We start from the raw sequence: 21082 nt of genomic DNA on the forward strand, positions 1-21082 counted from the left end.
AGGTGTTTGAGAACCAAGGTGTTTGAGAACCAAGGTGCCACAGTACATTCTTTCTATATCCAGCATGGCATAATCTCAGTGTGTGTGTGTGTGTGCTTTCCTTGTGCGGACTTTGCAGCCTGCAACTTCCTCCCTTTATCTGCACCTGCAGCTGACACCAGTCAAGCCAAGAGTGCCACTCCTACACACTAAAGAAAATTCTGGAACCCTCTTTAAAGTTTAAAGGAACTTTTATCTGTTTCTTGAAGAATGTTTTCCTAACACGGGGTGTAGACTTGGGCCTTCCCAGGCGTTCACTGTAGGAGTGGTGTGGTTGTCCCCCCTCTGCCTTCTGCCTCCTCTCTCCACTCCACCCTCACAAATTTAGACTGTGTAGAAACCAAGGCTGAGCCCTCCCAAAGTTAGAGATCTGTGAGTCGCCAGAAGGCTGAGCAAGACGGTGTAGCCGGGGGGGGGGGCGGTTCAAAGTGCTGATTCTTTGTCTCCTCCCTCAGTCGCCTCCGTACAGCTCTGGCAGTTACGATTCCGTCAAGACCGAGGTCAGCGGCTGCCCTGAAGACCTGACTGTGGGCAGAGCTCCAGCCGCTGATGACGACGACGACGAGCACGATGACCATGAGGACAACGACAAGATGAACGATTCGGAAGGAATGGACCCAGAGCGGCTAAAGGCCTTCAATGTATGGGCAGCTCTATGTATGATCAGCCTTATGGGGGGAGACAGGGCTCAGTAGCATGGCTGCCCCTTTCCTTTCCTTTCCCCTGTGAGAGGGGAGGGACTGCAGCTCAACAGCCAATCCCATGCTTTGCACACAGATTTGTCCCCTGCTTTAGCCCATCTGTGGTAACTGGTGATGTAGACTCTGCCTGAGAGTTGCTGCTGCTACTGCTGCCAGTCAGAGTGGACCACCCTCCCACAGCCTGGTGCCCTCGCTGGACTGGAGCAGACAATTGTGAACCAGGCAGCCTAACGATCCGTTCCGGTGTGAGGCAGTTCCCTATGTTCCCTGTTGTTTCCGCAGATGTTTGTACGCCTTTTTGTGGATGAGAATCTGGACCGCATGGTTCCCATCTCCAAACAGCCCAAAGAGAAGATCCAGGCCATCATTGAATCTTGCAGCAGGCAGTTTCCTGAGTTCCAGGAGCGGGCTCGCAAGCGCATACGCACTTACCTCAAATCCTGCCGCCGCATGAAGAAGAATGGCATGGAGATGGTGAGGGGATTATTATTATTATTATTATTATTATTATTATTATTATTATCCCCAATTCCTTCTGCATCTCCTCTCCTAAGATAGTTTAGAACCATCCCAACCCCTGTTGCTTCCATTCCTCGTTCATATGAGCCTCACTGGACCCAGTCTATGTAGTTGCCCTGTGGGATGGCATCTCCACGCTTTTGCCATGATATGGAAGACTTGGCCACTCAGGGACGCCTGTCCAACTCTCTCTCCCCCCTGGGCATCCTCCATTCTCTGACCCTTCCCACTGACCTTGCTGAGTCAGCTGGGTGGGGTGGGGCGGGGTGTGTGTGTGTGCAGGGAGACTGCTGTTAGGTCCCGTGGGCTTTGGTCATGGGGCCCCATAGCGGTTGATAATTTCCACCACTATGTGAAACTTCTGGGTGTGAATCAGGGTGTGGTCTCAAATGCTGGCGACAGTCTTCTGTTTTGCATCTTATTTTGGGAACGCTTGGAGATCTTGAATTGGTGCTTGAGTCCAGTAATGGATTGGATGTTTGTAGGAAGCTGAGACCATCTAGTCAAGACAAAGTTGCTGTTAGGATCAGATTCACTGGGAGTTCTCTTGACCTGGTTTCTGGGTCACCTACATGACAGCCATCAGCTGTGACTTGGTCTGCCTCTAGCCAGCGGCGGAGCAAGCCGATTGGACGCCTGGGGCGGCATGCGTGCCCCGCGCCTGGGGGCAGGGCCACCCACCCACGGGGGTGAGGAGTCTGCCTGCTTCCCTACAGCTGAGGAGGAGAGAATGGGCAGACTGTTTGGGGCATCGCAGAGCCTGAGGGGACTGTTTGGGGCAGCGCAGAGCCTCTCCTCCCAGGAGAGACGTGTGGCTCGGGCGTGCTGCACGCCCCACAGTGAGTGCCACCCACCATTTCGTCACCCCCCTCAGTGAGGACACACGGCGTGGGCTGCACCTACCGCATCCGCTTTGCTACACCCCTGCTTCTAGCAAACTGTATTTCATATCTAAGTTTTCTAGCATTGCCTAAGTTCAGAAGAGAGGTTTTGTTGGCATGTTTTAACATTTTATCCTCTGAGATCCTACATGGCAGATTTGCCATAGTTTCCTACCATGTTAGGTGCTGTCCTTTCAAACTTAGAATTTGAAACAGTCTCTCCTACATGCCTTTGCTGTATATTTTATCAAGGGGTTAGAGAAAGCATAATTTATCTCTTTATGAGTCGGCTTCCTGGAAGATCCTTGGGGGTTCTTTTGAGCGTTTTCCTTGATGGATCTAACAAATGTTTTACCAAACAGGTGACAATATATATGTGAACATTCTTGACCAGCTACAATGGTTTGTTTCCAACTTGTCACCTGGGGATAATTCATTGATTCTATGGAGGCTTTGATTTTTGTACTTCTTCATATGTTCTACTTTGTTAATGGTCAGTAAACATTTGATTGATCTGTCTTTGGTCCTGGATAGCCGCACGGTAGCAGCTGTGGCTAGGAATGCTTTGGCACAGCACCTTTTCCTGGAAATCATAGATGTTGCCACTGTTTCATGTGCCCAGGTCACATCACAACAAGGTTGCTACGGCACATTTTACATTGCCTTTGGAAACTTAGAAACGTCAGTTTCTGAAAATACAGCCGGCAAGGCTGTGGCTGTGGATACAGCACATGTTGTTTTATCTGGTGTTCGCTGATCTTTGTTGGCTTCTGGTTTGCTTGTGGGTACAACGTAAAGTATCCTTAAAGCCAGAAAAGGTTTTGTTTTTGTTTTAAAGTGGGGGGAGCCCTAAATGGTTTGGGACCAAGCAAGTCATCAGGAGTTTGGAGGGGTTCCAGGACAGGACTTTTTTTTTTATCATGGCACCCAGATTGTGGAACTCCCTCCCTTGCAATGCTTGATGGGCTTTTCAGCGCATTGTTAGCCTTCCTTTTGTTTTGTTGTGCCCTGCTTTGGTGTTGCTTCAGTTTTTCTTCCCTGTTACGTGGCTTGGCATTCTGAACGAGCACCCTTAGATTTTACTTCTTGGTTTTTAATCGGTTGGTTTTTAATTGGTTAGCATCCTTGGAGGCCAAAAGGAGGGATATAAGCATGTAAATACAGAACCATTCATTTCGCCCTGAGCTGGTGGTTCTTCTCCTTTGACTGTCTGGTCTGCCTGCCCACCCACTGACCCTCTTATCCGACGGCTGACATTCCCGGCTCTATGTGTCCCCAGACCAGGCCCACCCCGCCCCACCTGACCTCAGCCATGGCCGAGAACATCCTGGCAGCTGCTTGCGAGAGTGAGACGCGGAAAGCAGCCAAAAGAATGCGGCTGGAGATCTACCAAACGTCACAGGTACGGGCCCTGGAGCTGAACTCTGGTTTGGCGCTGGGCACAGGGTTCTGTGCCCTGGGGGTGCTGTGCCTGCGCTGCTGTGCCTGTGCTCGCCCCATCGCCACCGGTTCACGAGCTGCGCAGACTGCATGTTGCACTTGTGGCTTTGAGAGCGGGCAATGGGTGTGGCGCTATGCGCAGTGAGGGTGGGGGAGAGGAAAGAACAGGCCTCTGGGTATTTGGCTCAAAGGGCTCCTCGTCTCCCTCAGCCCCTGCCTGGCCAGAGGGGCCTGAGGCCAGGCACGCTCCTCCCCCCGACTGGTGCACCCCTTGCTTAGAGACCCATGTTGGGAAAGAGCCTCCTTCATTGCAGGAGGCTGGGCTAGATGACTCTTGTGGTCCCTTCGAGTTCTGCAACTCTATGATTCCTCCCCTGTAGGATGAGCCAGTTGCTCTGGACAAGCAGCACTCCCGGGACTCGGCCGCCATCACTCATTCGTCCTACACACTGCCAGCCTCTTCTTTCTCCCAAGATCCCGTCTATATCAACGGGAGCCTGAACTACAGTTACCGGAGCTACGGAAGCCTTGGAGGCAGCCTGCAACCTGCCTCCTCGCTCCAAACAGGGAATCACAGTAATGGTAAGAAGAGGGTGGGGTGGGGGGAGAAGCTCTGGCTCAACACACACACACCCCGCCGCAAATTATGCTTTTAGAAAGCTTTCACTGGTGCCACAGGGAGCTTTTAAAAAGCCTAATTGCTGTGGGGAAACGAGGCAGTTGAGGAGGGGAGGGGTGCGAGAAGGGAAAAGAGAGAAAGGGGCCAGGAAGAGAATGAAGTCAATGAATGTTTCGTGTGCATGTGAGAAAAAGAGGAAGTGTGGGGTGACTCTGCCCCCCCCCTTTGTGTCTGTCTGCACTCACTCCTAGCATGTGGCTTGTGGAAGGTCCCCCACAAGGGCATGCAGCCCTCAGGCTGGAGAATGCCCTGCTGTGCCCTCAGGTGTTGCCCTCAAAGGGTGAGTCCAGGCCAGAGTCTCGTGAGCCAACACAGCAGCCCCTCGCCCTGTGCGTCTGTCATTCGTTGTGCCTTTGGCCTCAGGAATGGGGGACTCTGGGGCTCCTTTGACAAAACGTGGAAGTGTGAACCTCCCACCATCTTGCCCGGTTGGTTTTTGGGAATGGGGGGAGGATCCTCTGAGTGCCTGTCGTGAGGTGTGCCTCAGTGGCCTCTGGCCTCCTCTCACTCACCACTTGTCCCCTCGCTGGAAGGATGTGATTTCTGGAGCCGCAAAAGATGCCTCTCCGGGATTAACGCTTCTCATCCCTTCCTAATGCCTCTTAACTCTGAAGCAAGATCCCACCCTGGGCTCCAGCCACTGAAGCCTAATCCCCTTGAGTGAGAGGAGGAGAGGGCCATGCGTTTTGCTCCTTGAAGATGGCGGGTCTTCCAATGCACTCTGCTCGGGGGGCATTGGCCCTTCCTCTGCTGGAGAGCCCTGGGGCCTCAGGCCTTCTTCTGCTTGGCACTTTCCCAGCTTGCTTGCTTTCTCTCTGTTCAGGGCTCCTTGTCCCATCTCAAACATGGTATCTCCTGCACCCTGCTTAGGGCAAATGGTTGGTCTGTCAAGCCCGCCCAAAGCTCCCTCCTTGGCTGTCTACACCTCCCTTGTCTGCCCTGCCTTCCTATCCTTCTGGAGGCAGCCGCAGATAGTGTTTGGGGAGCAATGTGGTCCCAGAGCCCAAACAGCCATCGTTTGTTAACACTGATGTACATGCGGGTGTTCCTCCGTTTCTTTAAACGTGTGCTCCGCTTTGCCCCTTGGCTCACGACAGTCACACTAAAGCCAAAACAGCCACCCAAATCACACGGGTTGTGTTCTTCCCAGAGGCTGATGAGCAACACGCATCCCTGTGACGGGAAATCTCTCTTCCGGGGCAGGGCTTTTGGGGAGGAGGGCAGGCTCCCCCGTGACCCGCCTGCTAGCGGCATCCTTTGTGCTTCCTGACCGCTCCTCTCCTGCTCTTTGCCTGCAGGCCCCACCGACCTCAGCATGAAAAGTGGGGCGCCCAGTACCCCCACCCCTGCCACCACCAACAGCACGAACAGGGGGGTGCCAGCCGCCCAGCTCAGCCCCACAGAGATCAGTGCGGTGCGGCAGCTGATCGCCGGCTACCGGGAGTCCGCAGCCTTCCTCCTCCGCTCTGCAGATGAACTGGAAAACCTCATTTTACAGCAGAACTGACTGCTGGGCTCCCTTTGGCTCCTGTGCCAGAAGACACTGTCCTTTGCTTGCAGAGGGGCTCCCTTTGATAATCTGCTCAGGACTGGCCATGGCTCTGCCTACCAACCACCTCCAAGCTGGCACAGGTTCTGACTATTTTTTTATAAGGTGGGATCCAAAAAGATCTGTTTCTTCTTGGAGCAGGAGCCCAGGGCCTGAGGACCTGCCTTTTGAACCTGCCTGCGCCAGTGCACTCCAACACCGACCCAAAGGAGCCGGCCTGCAGCCTGGAGAGACGTAGGACTATTTGGGGGGGGGGGAGGAAGACGTTGGGGTGGGGAGAGCTGGTGGGGGGGGGTGGAGCTACAGGCACAGTCAGAATTTACTTTTGTAGAGCCCCCTTTCCAGCACCTGCCCCCCCTCCTGCCTCTTCCATGTCTTAGAAATTCCATATTTATTGAGAAATGGGCCCTTCCTCGCCAGGATTTCTCCTCCCCTTCTCCCTCTCTCCCCCCCACCCCCTAATTTATTTTTCTTTCTTTTTTTTGAAAATGAATTTTTGAGTTTGTACAGATTTGCCACTTTTGTGTCTGTCAGATGAGGAGGAGGTTTAATCCTGCACCGTCACACATTCCGTCCCGTGTTCCCGGGGGGCTGGAGGGTGAGGATGAGGAGACCAGCCGCCCAGGCAGTTGCAGACCCTCTGCCTCTTCTCCCCCTTTTTCACCAGGCAGCCCTTTGGCAGAAGCCGCGGGGCTCAGAGGCCAGCCCCGTCCCCCCAGCCACTTCCAGTTAGCAGGACTTGCTCTGGTCACTTTAAAGGAAAAGCCCCTGGGGCCCAGAAGAGAAGCAGCTGCCCAGCCTTCTTCCTCCACACTCTACCTCACTCTGCGTTGTGGGTTTTTTCCAGACTCGGGGAGAGTCCAGTCGTCAACCCTCAGGGGCATTTGAGCCAGCAGACCAGGCCTGTTCCTTGCTGCCCTTCCTAACTCTGTTTTTTGGGGAGGGGCAGGGTTGCATTAGCTACATGAAGGGGAAAGGGAAGGGACGAAATGCAGCTTCCTGTTCACGTCATTCCTGGAAGGGTTTTGTTTTTTATAGAAAGGTTTTTTTGCAAAGGACTCCTGCAAGAAGCCCAGTTTCTGATGCGTGGAACTGGGCTCGAGCCACTACTTTCTCCCCTCCAGTTCTCCTTCCCACAGCCCCCGCCCATGCCTCTCCACCCACGAAATGCACTTGCTTTTTTGCTCAGTGCAATATTTTTTCAGTGCTGCTAAAATCAGGAATGGAGGAGCTGAGGCAGCAGAGCCAGGCCGTGGGAACTGCTCAGTGCCAGCAGAAGACACCAGAAAGCTCAAGGCCTCGGAGATGGGGTGAATTTGCTACACCTCCCCTCTGCTCCCAGCTGGGTAACTTTGACTGCCCCCCATGATGCCACAGCTTGCTAGGGAAAGGGCTACAGAGTACCAGTCTTTGCAAAGTTTAGGAGAAATTTGCAGCAGCAGCAGCAGCACTCCTAAGTTGGAAGCTCTCCCATTTAGGGCCCATAGGCCAGGAATACTGGGCCATTTTCCTATCGGAAGTGAGCTTCTTTTGTTCAGAGTTTTTATTTGCCTTGTTTCATGAGGTGAAAGAAATACAACACTTCATTCCTAGTTTGAGAGGAACTTTCTTCCCCGTATATTTGCTTGGGGTCAGATTTAAGTTTTAAGCCACATTTTGAACCCAAGAAGTTCTCAGGAACAAACTACTGCAGACCCTTGGCAATTGCGGCTGTTCGTGGCTCGGTTGCATTGTTTCTCCGTGAGCGTGGCTTTGTTGCACATGAGAATTCCTGATCCTAGTTCACATCCCCAGAGTTTCTCTCATTTTAGTCCGCCGAGTGACACCCCAGGAGTTCCAGGGAAGGCCCTCCTTCCAGCCCCACTTCTCTCTGCAGCAGAGAACACCCAGGTGCGTGTGACCTGCTGCTTCTCCCTCTCAACTTTGATTTTCTGTAAATATTTATTCTTGTGAAAGGCCCAGGAAAGAATCAGCCCTTACCACACCGCTTCTGTGCAACCCTGAGCGTTGAAAGTGTGGCAGAGACAATCGCTGTCCGTAATAAAATCCTGGTGTTCGGTTTTGTCATGTGCGGCCTTCGCATTGCTGGAGGCGCCACCAGGAGCCATAGCCATCAGGCGCGCGGGGGGGGGGGGGGCTGTTTACCCAAGAGAACAGGCTGCTTAGGTAAAGGTCACCCCCACCCCACCCCGGGTGTAACTTTTTAGAGTCCTCTTCACTAGATCACTTTGGAACTTGGCTTCGTGTGCGTATGTTGCTGCTTTCGTTTTTTAAACCACTGGTTAGAATGTTTTGAGACTGATCTGATAAGGCTCATGGAACGAGACCAACGGGAAAGCCAACCTGGGCTCACAACCGACATCAGGGTTGGGTGGAGTTCAGGTAAGTATAGCATCTGTGGTCACACTTGGGCCACGGAAGCCATCTTTTTTGTGTGTGTTTATAGCTCTAATTGTCTTAGGACATCTCTGTGGTCTTCAGCCGATGATCCCTATTGAGTAGGACCCTGATTCCTGCAGAAGGCCCAGCCCACCTGTTCTTAAAAACAGGACAAGAACCCACAGAACTCATGGGCTGGCAGGTTTTTTTTTACAAAAACAGAGGAGAAATCTCCACCCACAAGTTCCTTCCCCATAGCAGCATTTTGGGCCAGGGAAAGGCATTTGCAGGATTCCAAGTAGAAACACCCGCCCCCCCCGAACATTCTCCCAACACTGGAAGGCCCTCCCCTCTCTCATATAGACGGCTGTAACGTTTAGTACCAGTTCATTTACGAGAAATGCTGCTTTGAACTCAGAGGGTTAAATAAGATTTTGATTTGTAATTTTTTGTAAAACTTTTTACAAGGTAGCCTAGTGATTTCACCGGAATACCAACTACAATCTGTCCATGGTCTGATTTTTATATAATTTAGTGGTGCTTTAGAGAAAGTTCGGTTTGGTTGTTGTTTCAGAGCTGTACAGCTCAGTTCTTCGCCTGTATCTACCTAAGACCAATGTGAACCTTTGTACTTTTTGCTCCTGACTTTGGACTCAGTGAAAGTGTACTGTTTACATGTACAGAACTCCCAGCACATCCCGTGTTCTGCAAGACCTGCTCTTGGTGAGACACCCCCTCACCCTTGTTCATCTGCTTAGCAGAGCCACAGACTCTCTCATCGGCACCCTGCCCATCTCTGTGCACAAGCGCGCATGCCCGCCCCACTCCTGGGATGTGAGGCTGCAACCCAAAGGGTTTGTACAGAAGCCATTCCGTGTTCTCCAGCGGCCAGTTCAGTTATCGGGGTCTTTAATACGGTAGGACTAAGGTGAAAGCAAACAGCTAGAATCTCCCTCGCTAGTCAGTCCACAGGATGGCACCACTTAATTCTGTCTTCTGCTCCCTGAGCACCAAGGCACTGGAAACGGGGGCTGTGGGGCACGCGTGACCCAGGAACGAGACCTCCAGCAGCTATTGACAAAGCCCAAGAGGCACCCTGCTTCCCTAGAGACGCTAGAGGAAGGAAATGGCACTTAAAACCAGCTTGAGAAGGTGACACTTTATGGCTTAAATCTCTTGAATTCTTAAAAAAGACCTTCCCTGACAGGCACCTATGCAACTTCATGTGGCTCTTCTAAGCAGATGGGCACTTCCTCCTCCATGTGCTATGGAAATACTTTTTGTGTTATATACAGTGGATCTTTTTCCAGTAAATGTGGCTTAATATTTTAATTCTTAGAACGTGTGTTTGTTCTATGTAATGCAACTTAATTCTGTTCTGTTTGTGAAATGAGTAGCACAGGCCAACCTCCTTGTCCCATTCACTTAAAAAGACCAACGAACTGTTTAAATCGAGCGGTTCTTTCCATCCATGGTATTACTTGCTAAATGCACTGATTTCATAAGTATGTGGAATTTTTTTGAGTCTGTATATCATATTATAAGACTGAATCTACTTAATAAACACTGTATAACAAACAGAACGCATCTTCTAGTTTCCAATATGGCTCCCAAGCAGCTGTAGACTTCTCCCATCTGTAGGCCTACGCAGAGCAGTGTTCTGGTCTATTCTGTTATTATTTTAATTAATTAATTAAGCACCCTCCCTTCACCCTAAGGTCCCAGAATGAGTTACATTAAAGCCAGTTTAAAATAACTTATGGAAAAATAAATATATGCACCTCATGCCAAAAGCCAGGATAAACGGGAACCTTTCTTCAGCATTTAATGTCAATTTTATAATAAAGTTGCTAGGAGCACCTCTGGGTGCGGGGAGGGAGTTCCATAGTTTAAAGACCACCACAGAGGCCATCTCTCTGTCTACCACCTTCCAGGCCTCTTAAGGACAGAGGAACTACCACCAGGCCACCTCCTTGACCAATCTCAGCACCTGAGGTGGTCTTTGGGTATTTGGGGGCGGAGTCATTGAGGGCTTTAAACACTAATGTGAGCACCTTGAATTGGGCCCAAAACTAAACTGGTAACCAGTGCATCTGTTTTAACACACAGGGTAAAGGTAAAGGACCCCTGACAGTTAAGTCCAGTTGTGAACGATTCTGGCTCATCTCACTTTACTGGCCAAGGGAGCCGGCGTTTGTCCGCAGTTTCCCCGGGTCATGCGGACAGCATGAAAGCCACTTCTGGCGAAACCAGAGCAGCGCATGGAAACGCCGTTGACCTTCCCACTGGAACGCTACCTATTTATCTACTTGCACTTTAATGTGCTTTCAAACTGCTAGGTGGGCAGGAGCAGGGACCGAGCAACAGCTCACCCTGTGGCAGGGATTCGAACTGCCAACTTTCCGATCGGCAAGCCCTAGGGCTCTGTGGTTTAGACTATAGCACCACCCGCATCCCTTAACACACATGTTAAATGTTACAGATAGGTAGCCGTGTTGGTCTGCCATAGTCAAAAAGGCATGCACACGAAAGCTCATACCAAGAACTAACTTAGTTGGTCTTTAAGGTGCTACTGGAAGGAATTTTTTTTTGTTTTGACACAGGTTAAATAGAACCCTAGCCAGTAATGTAGCCACTGCACTTTTGGACCAACTAAACTTTCAGAGGAGTCTTCAAGGGCAGCCCCACATTCAGTGCACTGCAGTAATCCAATATGGCAGTTACCAGAGCATGGAGTATGGTTGCAGAGTCATCTCCCTCCAGCAGCGGTTGGAGTTAGTGAACCAGCCAGAGCTGAAAAAGGCAATCCTAGCCACCAAGACCACCCAAACCTCACGACAGCATTGAATACAGGAGCATGCCTCCCATCTGCAAATCTCCTAGGGGAGTGCAGCCCCACCCAGGGCAACTTCAGTGTGGGATACTTTCCAGCAGGGAGCTGTGTTACTGCATTGCATGAGAAGCAAGACTCAAGAACATCCCTCCTTGCTAATTCCCCTGCATGGAACTGGTGACATATCAGAAGGAAGATTAAAACCACAAGTTTGCTTTTTCAAAATGTTTATTTTTTTTCCAATACCACAAGGGACATACAACACCAGGGGTTATCAGAGAGGACTCCCCCTCCCCACCAGACCAGCATCAGTCTGTACACTACAGTGGCCCCGAGGGGGTGCAGAGTGAGGGGCCCCAACTCTGCCCCCCCATCTTTGGTAAGCAGGTTTTAGACCATCAGCTTAGTTGCCTTTAATACCGCAATTCTTTTAACCTCGCTCATCTCCATGTTTCCAACTAAAAAGCTGCTACATTGATTTAAGAGTAAACCTTTCTGGAAAACGAGGTCCAGGTTTTACACTTCTATAGCTTTTGAGCAGGGAGGGCTACAATGAATGAAAATGAGGAGTCCGGTCAAGGAAGAGGTAGGTAGGAGCTAAAGGAGAAGAGGAAGATGACTGACCTTCGCTATCCATTTGCTCTAATGAAAATGGAGTCTTTGCTTCCTCCCTCGCCCCTCAAGAGGGAAGCCCGCTGCAGCCAACGCAGGATACCCCAAGGCGAGGCGCGCTGGCTTGCCTGCTCCCACCGGCTAAACGTGCCACCTGAGCGCTTGCCTCCAGCTCCCTCTAGAGGGGCAGTGAGAAGCACAACTTCGGAGCCAGAGCAGCTGAGCGAGACCTGAAACAAACGCTGCACCTCTCGCTCAGAGAGCAGGAGAGGCCGATGCAGGCATGAGGCAGGACAGAACACAGCAGCTCCGATTATGGACAGCAATTAGTAACCGACACCACTTTAATGCAATACTGCTGCAGCCTGAAAAATAAATGAATTTTAAAAAACCCTTTTATGTACATAACATCAATTTACAGAATTGCCCAGTACTGTGTACAACATATAAATACATGATCCAACAGATGCATAGAGGGTACATATAGGAGCCAAACATTTCACTTCTTACACCCAAGAACAAAAAGTTTAAAAATTTCTGCTTAGAAAATAAAAAGGTCACACCCAGCCCCACTGCCCCTTGGTGGTTACAATTCCTCTGGCGCGGAGGCTGCCTGCGACAGAAGACAATGGCAGCCGAAGCCTCTGCCCTGACACAGCCAGGCCCCTCCAATAGGGAAGATGACGCCCCACTCACCATCTCGGTGGTGACCCTCGTCCTGCAGTCCAGCCCTGAAGCCCACAACCATTTATTTCCTGCTCTCTCTAAGTGGAAGGATCTAGAAAAACAACCACCTCCCCCCCCCAACCCAAGCCGGGAAGACTGCAGGAAGGGAGAATGGGAGACTGAATTCTGCTCCCCCCGCCAAGAGGGGTCTACTTAACCCAGCCGCTAAGAAAGAAAGAAAAAAGGATGGCGCTGGCTCCAGTTCCCATGGAGCAAACCTCCCTCCTCACAGGGCTCAAGGAACACAAATCACTAGTGCCAAGGAAGGCATTAAGCAAGCAGAATGTTCAGCAATTCTTGTGGGTGGGGGCAGGGAACCCCTCAGAAATGGGATGGTCCAATCCTAGCAGGAAAATCAAATATACAGTGCTAACATTGCCTCTATTATGACCAGAATATTTTGTGTACAGATTCCAGAATCCTCGTTATCAAAACAGACACACGAAATATACAGCTCCCACCCACCCCCCAAATCCCTTTTCCAGGGCCGTAATTCATCATCTTACCACAAGGCACAACACACAAAGCTTGGAGGGGCCAATGCAGTCGTCGTGACAAAACGCCCCACAGCCTTTGCACATGATCATGGCTTTAAGGCTGCATGAACACTTGAGTGAAATCTCCTCCATGCTGCCGCTATCGGCAAACATCTGTGCGGAGAGGGACATGCCACGGGACGCGGCAAAGTTCGCTTTGTGGCTTAGCTGCATCATGCTTCCTGCAAGGCTCCTGGGGAAGCCTGGCACGCTGGAGGCGTAATTGAAGCCGGCAGAATTCAGCTGCAGCTTTGAAAGCTTCCCGTAAAACGCCTGCTTGATGTTGAGCTGGGAAGGGATGGAGGAAGGCTCCAGGGGTTGCGCAAGTCCCTTCCCCAGTTCCCTTGGCCACTTGAAAAAGGGCAAGTTCCCAACAAGAGGGCTGCTGTGCAGGTGCTCCATCAGCTCCACAGGGCTTGGAGGGGCCTCCTTCCTCTTCTCCACGTTCCTCTTGGCTGGGCCAGAGCATGGCAGGACCTTCTTGTTCTCCACTCCTCTGCCCCCGCCTCCTCCAAGGTGCGCACGCTGCTTCGGAGGCCAGTCTTCCCTTGTGACTTGCACGCCATGTCCAGGCGCGGCACTCTTGGGGGGCGGCGGCAGCTTACTGTGTGAAAGCATGCCCAGGATGGGAGAGGGTTCCAGGACTCTGGGGTGCTGGGCTCTGGCAGCTGCACTGCAGGGGAAGCCAGAGCCAAAGACCTTCTTCCCAAGAGCTCCTCCTCTCGGTTGATCTGGACCCAGAGAGGTTGTGCCGGTCGCTTTCAGCTTCTCTTCTGGGCTCCCAGGGGCAAGAGATTCTGCAGGGACAGCGGCAGAGGAATCTTTTCTATTGTTGTAAGTGCAGGAGGAGAACGTTGCTCCTCCCAGGCCCAACTTATCAGGTTTCTGGAAAGTACCCACTGCTCGATCTGGAGAGTCTGAGCTTTTCTCTGGTTCCTTCTCTACCCTCTCCACAGGCAAAGGTGTTGGGCCAGAAGTGCACTGCCTCTTGGGGAAGTCCCTCGGAAACCTTGGTGCACAGTATCCATTGCCGACTTCGCCACTTGTGTCCAGCCCCTCATCCCTAGAGGGCTTTTGGAAAAGGGAACTCTTGCACTTGCTCTCCACTGGGAAAGAACAAACTTTGTTCAGAGAGGAGGCTGCAGCTACTATGTTAGGGCTGCCATGGGCCCCTGGGAGAACTGCTTTGAGAGGCTGTCTTCCCTTGAGCAACTGAACCACCAGAGGGTTGCTTGCTTCTATAGACAGAGGCTTGGGGGTCTCCACCACCAGAGGTCTTTCCTGGCCTTCTGCATCAACACGGAGGGAAGATTCACAAGCTTCCTGCAGACGAGATGCCTGCAGTTGACAGGTGTTGGTGGTCCCTGCTTCTGACGGCAAGCCCTCCCTGCACAAGGAAGTGTCAGTTCTAACCAAACTTTCTAATTTGATCCTGTTATGTTCCTCCTGGTGGCCCCTGTCAGGATCAGCTCCTTTCTCGGTAGCTTTGCTGTAGTCTTGCCCCAACTCTGCGCTCTCATCCGTCAGCTCAGCTTCCAAGTCGGATGCCGTCTCCGTTGTCTCGCTTAGAATGCTCCTGGTTTCCTCGTCACTGGAGGGGCTGGTGCTTGGTTTGGCCTTCGCCTGCTGTCCGTCTGTCTCCACTCCTGTCCTCAGCAACACCTCCCACGGGGGGAGGCCTTCAGACAGCAGCAATGGCTTCGACAGAGAAACTTCATCCTTGCTGGTGTTGCGTAGCCCGCCTGGCGTTTCTCTTTCGTGCCGCTGTGGGATTGGGGACATGTGGAACTGTGAGGAGAGTTCCTCTGTCCCGACAATGCTGGAGTTCTCTGGATTGGGGATATGCTCCTCTAGGTTTGGGCCAGATGTCATATCTGGCCCCTTTTCTAGTTTGCTCTCCAGACCAACAATACGGCTAGAAGTACCAGAGGCAGTTTCTTTCGGAATAGAGGCACAATTCGGAGAGGAACACTGGCCATGCTCATGCCCTTCCGTTCTACTTGCACCTTTGAAGAGAGCCACTGGAGAATGGCTTTGTTTGCTGCTTGGAGAAAATTCACTTCCCTCCTTCCTACCACGTCCCTCTTGGGAAGCAGCGCCTGGAGACGGTTCACTACTTATATCACTTGGGAGCTGCCCAGAGCTGCCCACTGGCATCTCCGTGGCTAGGTGACCAAGGGACGGCTCGGCCACAGCGCCTCCCGAGCAGCTGCCCCCGGAAGCTTCTGCAAGCTGGGTAGCACCTTCAGACCGAAGTGAAGTCAGGCTGGAGGCCTGCCCAAACGCAAACTCTCCCTCAGCCTGCAGGGAAGAGGCCTTTTGCACGCAAGAGTCCACTTTGGCCAGCTCAAAGCCGGTCTCCTCTTCTAGGTGTGAAAACGACAGTAGCTGTGCTCGCTGTAAATCTGACCTGCACTTCCCACGAGTTCTCTTCGATCGCCAGTATTTGGGGCGGTGACCGGGCTGCCGGATCCTGCAGCCGCTGCCGCCACCACCACCACCGCCTTCATCCGTGTTCCTTCCACCTCCTCCCGGCCCACCCCCACCTCCAATGGCGGTGGCAGGAGAAGCAGCCTCTCGCTGGATCCTGCCCTGCACAGCACAGGCCTTAAAGTCAGCAGAGGCTGTGTCCCCGTTTCTGTCCTGGCCGGAGGATTCTGTATTGGGGATAATCCTAGGACATATCTGGTAGGCTGGCTGACCTTTAACCACCCAGGGGGGTTTGATGCGGGAAAGTTGAATCTGTAAAACAAGCAGACAAGAACAACAACAGTTTTACACAATGCGCTGGTGCTTGGATATGTGTGCTTTAGAATTACTGCACAGGAGCCCTCGGTGGGGCTCCAGAAAACTTGCAAGCACATCATTTCAACTGTTATTCTCAAAAGATTTCTGGGAATGAAGTCAGGTAAAGGCATTCATTACCAGAGTCCTAGGAAGAAGGAGTATCTGATAAGCTAGTTGGGTTTTTGTTGTACTGTCTTTTAATGCTTTTCATTGTTTTTGCAAGAACCTTGAGCTCTGGGCAGGCAGCAAATAAAACACTTCTATAAAAAATCTGTATGCCCAGGAAAAACCTTCCAACTCAGGCCTTTTCTCACCCAGAAGGTGCAAGCTGAAGCTCTGCTAAGAGGGAAGCTCTAGGAACTGACCCAAATGGGACTGGGGCGGAGGGCATGGGAGAGGCTCTCCAAAGTTGTCCAAGCGGGACCAAGTTAAGAGGGAGGACAGTGCCCAAAGCTGTTAATAGCGTGGGTGCATTTAAGCTACACTGAACCAAGCAAAAGGCTTTGTTGGAAGTAACTGTAATAGCACAAGATATTATGGGCTGTCCCGTGAATCCTCTGGATGAAATAGTGGAAGAACATTGTCTCGGGAGGATGATTCACACCTGGCCGGCACTTTCTTGATCTCCTGCCCTCGGGCAGAAGATACAGAAACATGATTAGTCGCACCAACAGGGTAAAGAACAGCTTCTATCCGTGGGCTGTTAGGCTGCCGAATGAAAAGGTAACAACAGGGCAACTGACTTTCGGGTTTGTGGGTGTGCGTCAGTAAACGAGGGGAATAAAGACTAAGAGAGCTGAGTGGGGGGGTGCTCGTGGAATCTCACTGTATACAAGTTGTAAAGGTAAAGGACCCCTGACCATTAGGTCCAGTCGTGACCGACTCTGGGGTTGCGGCGCTGATCTTGCTTTACTGGCCGAGGGAGCCGGTGTACAGCTTCCGGGTCATGTGGCCAGCATGACTAAGCCGCTTCTGGCAAACCAGAGCAGCTCACGGAAACGCCGTTTACCTTCCTGCTGGAGTGGTACCTATTTATCTACTTGCACTTTGAGGTGCTTTCGAACTGCTAGGTTGGCAGGAGCTGGGACCGAGCAACAGGAGCTCACCCCGTCGTGGGGATTCGAACCGCCGACCTTCTGATCGGCAAGTCCTAGGCTCTGTGGTTTAACCCACAGCGCCACCTGCGTCCCTACATACAAGTTGTACAAGTGACAATAAAGTATTTCAATTTCAATTGGAACCCCTCCATTTACAGATGAGCAAAAAGAAGAGAGAATAAGCTTTCTTTCTGAGAGAGGGAAGGTGTTTCCAAGCTCATCCACCTGCTTGCTTGCTTGCCTTCCTTCCCATCCATGCCCAGAGGGAGAGAGAGAGGGAGGGAGACGTTTCAAACACAGGCTGCTTCAGGTCGCTCTAGCCCTGGTCCCCAAAGGCCTGTATGACCTGGTATGAGGCTGTTACCTACCCGGATGGGTGGGACTTTGGGTTCCTCTTTGGTGGGCTGTGGCTTTTCTGGGTGAACACTTTCAATTGTGTTACGAAAGGACTGACGATCTTCAAGCCGGGGCTTCTTCTCGGGGAAGGAGGCAGAGGCAGCCTGCTCAAAGCTCTTCCTCTTCTGCTCCTTGGACTCCTGGTCTTGGGGCTCCTGGGGCAGGCTGGGGATTCTGCCCAACGCCGCGGCTGCCGGCATCGCATCTTCTACCTTGATCTGGATCCTGGTCGCCTCAGGCGAAATCTCCGATTTCGGAGACACCCGGCTCCTTTCACACAAGTCCACTTCCGGCTTCACGTCCCTCTGACTGGGGGACTTCGGCTCCGGGGACGGTGCCTCTTTGGCCGCCTCCACGTGCTCTGCCTCGCCGAGTTTGCTCAGGCTCTCCCGGGTTCTGCACCGGAGGGCACGCTTCTTCAAGTGTCCGTCTCGCTGCCGGGTGACAGGGCCACGCTGCACCCTTGGAGGTTCCTCTTGGGCGGCTGAGGCAGCCCTGGTCTCTCTGTTGACTGGAGCTGCTTTTTCTTGCTGAGGCACCTCAATAGTCAAGCCTAGCCTGTAGGTCAGGGACACAAGGCAGGAAGTGAAAGGAACCCCAAATTAGTTAATGGTATTACTGCTGATTCTACTGGAACTTGCCTGAGCCAGTAGCCAAGATCAACTGGGGCACCTCAGGATAAACTTAGGTTGTTGTACATTATAAAGCAATTCTGCCTTGAATTTCTACAGCATTTTTAAAAACTGCAAATTCTTGCTAGGTCAACCCATTGCCTTCATATTCATTTGCCAGAACTTTAATTGCCCTTGCAAATTGAAAGACCTAGGGTGATAACCAGCATTAGGAACTTGGGTCAATTAAATTAGATTAGTCTATTCCAAGTATGACTTGGCTGGATATCACCTGTAGAAATTCATTTTAAAAATTAAAAGGTTGGAGGTAGAGATGGTGAACTGTGGCCTCCCTGAGAGAGTTAAACCTCTGCAGGTCCCCTTGCAACACTACACCCCCCCACCACCACAAGTGATAGCACAGAAAGAGGTGAAGTTAGCTTGTGGTTTTGTTTTTTAAAGGTATTCAATAAAAACACCCACTTACTTTTGCCCATAGTAGTCCTCAAAAAACCTCTCCTTCCACTGCTCTGTTTTCTTTTCCTTCTCCATTTCTTGTCTTATGCGAACCTGCATTTCATGGGTGAACTCCCCTGCAAAAAAGCCAACAATGAGAAACTGGAAGCAGCAGGTGCTAGTATCCCAACTCAACAAATGTCGCATCAGGAAAGTGCATGGCAGGGTTAAGTCCAGGGCAGAAGAGACTATACTTTTGCGCTCTTGTCAGGTGAGCTGTAATGATCTCAGGGGGACTGCCTTGGTGCCAAAGGGACAGCATTAATTGGGGCAAAATCATTCTTAAAAACCGATCAACGTGGGGAAGCTTTGCTGAATGCTTTACATGTTCTTTGAAATCTTATGTAAATTACATATGAACAACTTTTTCTTTAACTGACAAGAGTTCTACTAACTAACTGTCTTAAAGGTGGAAACACAATGCTGCCATTCCGCTTTCGCAACAGATCTCCCCTTTCCTCTCCCCTGCACTCCCTCATGCATCTTCAAGATCTGCTCCAGAGGGTGCATGAGAAAAGGAGAGCAAGGGGAATAAGCCCTGTTGGATGCAACTGAATGCTTCAGAGCAATAGGGGAGCCATGATCCGGGGAACCTTGGAGTTTCCCCCAGCATTTCAGGGGTTCCTCAATGAGGAAACAAGTATGGTGAACAAGGTTCCCCCCAAACGCAGCTTGTCCACCACACAACTAATTGTCCCCTGCAATGTATAGCTAGAGGACAGCCTGGGCAAGATCCGAAGCACCTACTTAGTTTGCATGAGGACAATGTCAATGCCAAAGAGGATGCCCTAGGTTAGAACAAAGCCCAGAATCGTTTGCAACAAAAAGGCTCCATGGCAGACACTCACAGGTTTCTTAGAATCCAAGTTGGTGCCAAAAGCTGTTATCTTTGAAAGGGAGATAAAAGGAAACCTAAAAGTATTTTGGCTGCCTTCCTCTTTAGAGATTTCTCCCTCCAGGGGTTCAGCAAGATGAGGATCTTTAATCTTTTAATACAGACTCATAGCTGAAAGGATCGTATATACCCTGCCTTTTCACTAAAAGTATACAGTGATCAAGTTGGCTAAAAATAAATTCATAAAAACAATTGCACGAGTCTCTGATTTTAGACTGGCTTTCTGGCCTAGGAGGTGGAAGTACAGTGGTACCCCGGTTTTCGAACGTAATCCATTCCAGAAGACAGTTTGACTTCCGAAACATTTGAAAACCGAGGCACAAAGGGCGGTTGGCAAACTCAGTAGAGAAAATTGGGGGGGGGGGACTCAGCGGAAGCCATTTGACTTCCAAGGCATGTTCAAAAATGGATACTTCCGGGTTTTCAGAGTTTGAAAACCGGAACGTTCGACTTCCGAGGCATTCAAAAACTGAGGTACCACTGTACTTCTGAGCCATTCAGATCATTCAAAATACTTAAGAGCCAAATTGATGATCAGCCCTGAAAATACAGAGGTATCACTACCGATGCCTCATAATCCACCAGTTGTTTCCTACAGATTTTTTTTCCAAGTCACCTTACACAACTGAGAAGAGCAGGAGGCACCTGAGGCCTCACACTCCAACAGGCTTTGCTGCTAAAGCAGACAGAATTAGATTTTACTGACTCTGTCTGCAAGGTGGAAGGTCAGCGAAGAAGATGGATGCTGACACTGGGAAAAAGCCGCCAATGTTTCTGTTAAGGTTGTTTGGAGCCTGAGCTCCTGCCACCTCATAAATCAAGAGGCGCAGAGTGACTTGCACCACCACAACGCAGGATCCGGGGAGTTTGACTTTAAGTGTATTCTGCACTGCCTGGCCTCTACCAAAGCAGCCGCTCCACCCCGGCACCTACCATCAGCCAGTCTCTCTCTCCAGCTCTGGGCTGCGTGGGTGAAGAACTCGTTATTCAGAGCGCTGCCACTAAGCCGCATCAGCCCATCCGTCCCGGCCTAAAAGGAAACAAGCCACAGCAGATGAGAAGCTTGCACAAGTGTCGCAGAACAGAGGGGCAAGACGTGGCTGGTGAGGATCCGTACCTGCCTGTCCACTTCAGGGAGAAGGAGAAGCAGCTGCTGCTGGAAGTGCAGGGGCAAAACATTGAAGGTCCTGGAATTTATCAGCGCTCGCAGGTTTGTGTTGACGAGAATGGAGCCAGGCGTCTCAAAGTCTATATCATCGCCTCGGTTCCTCTTCATTTGTCCTGCAGTTGCCAAAGAGTCTCATAAAACCAGGGGTATTTACACAGTCTACATGCAAGAGGCCCTGCCCGCAACCCGGTAGCTGTAGCCCTCCAAAACACAGAAGGCGCTTCCAAGCAGGTTTCCACAAATCAACAGACAGCAGCACAGGGCGATACAGGCAGCTTGAACAATTAGGTCTTTCAAAAGACCTTGGCATCACCTGAATGCCAAGCACAATGGAGCCACTTTGAAACCACTGAGGCCTCCTGCCTAAAGAGCTTTCTGCTCCAGGAGGAAAACAGCTGGAGTGTGTCTGGACAGATGTGTGGATGTAGCAACTACCCCCAAGCAAAATGACAGGCCCCCAAAGGAGAGAGAACTGGCCTGGGGCTGCTTGCTTCAGTCAGTGAACACCTCCCCAGCTCTATACTTCAGGGGCCAACAGGAGCACCCACCTCCAGTCATTTTAAAAACAACCACAGGAAAACACCATCAGCTCATGCGGTGGTGGTAGAAGAGACACAAACCAAGCATGCTTTACGAATAATTTTAATTGTCTGGACAGAGAAAAGTGAACAGCTTATCATTTTATCCCCAGTCAGAAAATTTAAGATTCTATCAGAAA

The 21082-nt window shown here is 51.1% G+C and overlaps 2 protein-coding genes across 8 annotated transcripts in view; one reads left to right on the forward strand and one right to left on the reverse strand.

The window, feature by feature from the left end:
• The window catches only part of NOL4L (nucleolar protein 4 like), a gene marked incomplete at its 5' end in the record, with an annotated part of 134794 nt that extends 128428 nt beyond the window's left edge, over positions 1-6366 (forward strand). For all 6 annotated transcript variants that reach the window (XM_081916827.1, XM_081916828.1, XM_081916829.1 and 3 more), the window contains 5 exons: positions 495-680; positions 1023-1214; positions 3420-3542; positions 3961-4162; positions 5558-6366. In XM_081916827.1, coding sequence (XP_081772953.1) covers positions 495-680; positions 1023-1214; positions 3420-3542; positions 3961-4162; positions 5558-5766 — 912 coding nt within the window. In that variant the 3' untranslated portion in view covers positions 5767-6366. The remainder of the gene's footprint in view (positions 1-494; positions 681-1022; positions 1215-3419; positions 3543-3960; positions 4163-5557) is intronic.
• Positions 6367-11230: 4864 nt separating this feature from the next.
• Positions 11231-21082, reverse strand: part of ASXL1 (ASXL transcriptional regulator 1) — a 31591-nt gene continuing 21739 nt past the window's right edge. For both annotated transcript variants that reach the window (XM_081916637.1, XM_081916636.1), the window contains exons 8-12: positions 20314-20477; positions 20130-20226; positions 18273-18378; positions 17147-17732; positions 11231-15636 (exon numbers count right to left, since the gene is read on the reverse strand). In XM_081916637.1, the coding sequence (XP_081772763.1) occupies positions 12856-15636; positions 17147-17732; positions 18273-18378; positions 20130-20226; positions 20314-20477 (3734 nt within the window). In that variant the 3' untranslated portion in view covers positions 11231-12855. The remainder of the gene's footprint in view (positions 15637-17146; positions 17733-18272; positions 18379-20129; positions 20227-20313; positions 20478-21082) is intronic.

The sequence above is a fragment of the Podarcis melisellensis genome, assembly GCF_964234715.1.
Source record: "Podarcis melisellensis genome assembly, chromosome: 6".
In the NCBI taxonomy this organism is placed as follows: Eukaryota; Metazoa; Chordata; class Lepidosauria; order Squamata; family Lacertidae; genus Podarcis; species Podarcis melisellensis.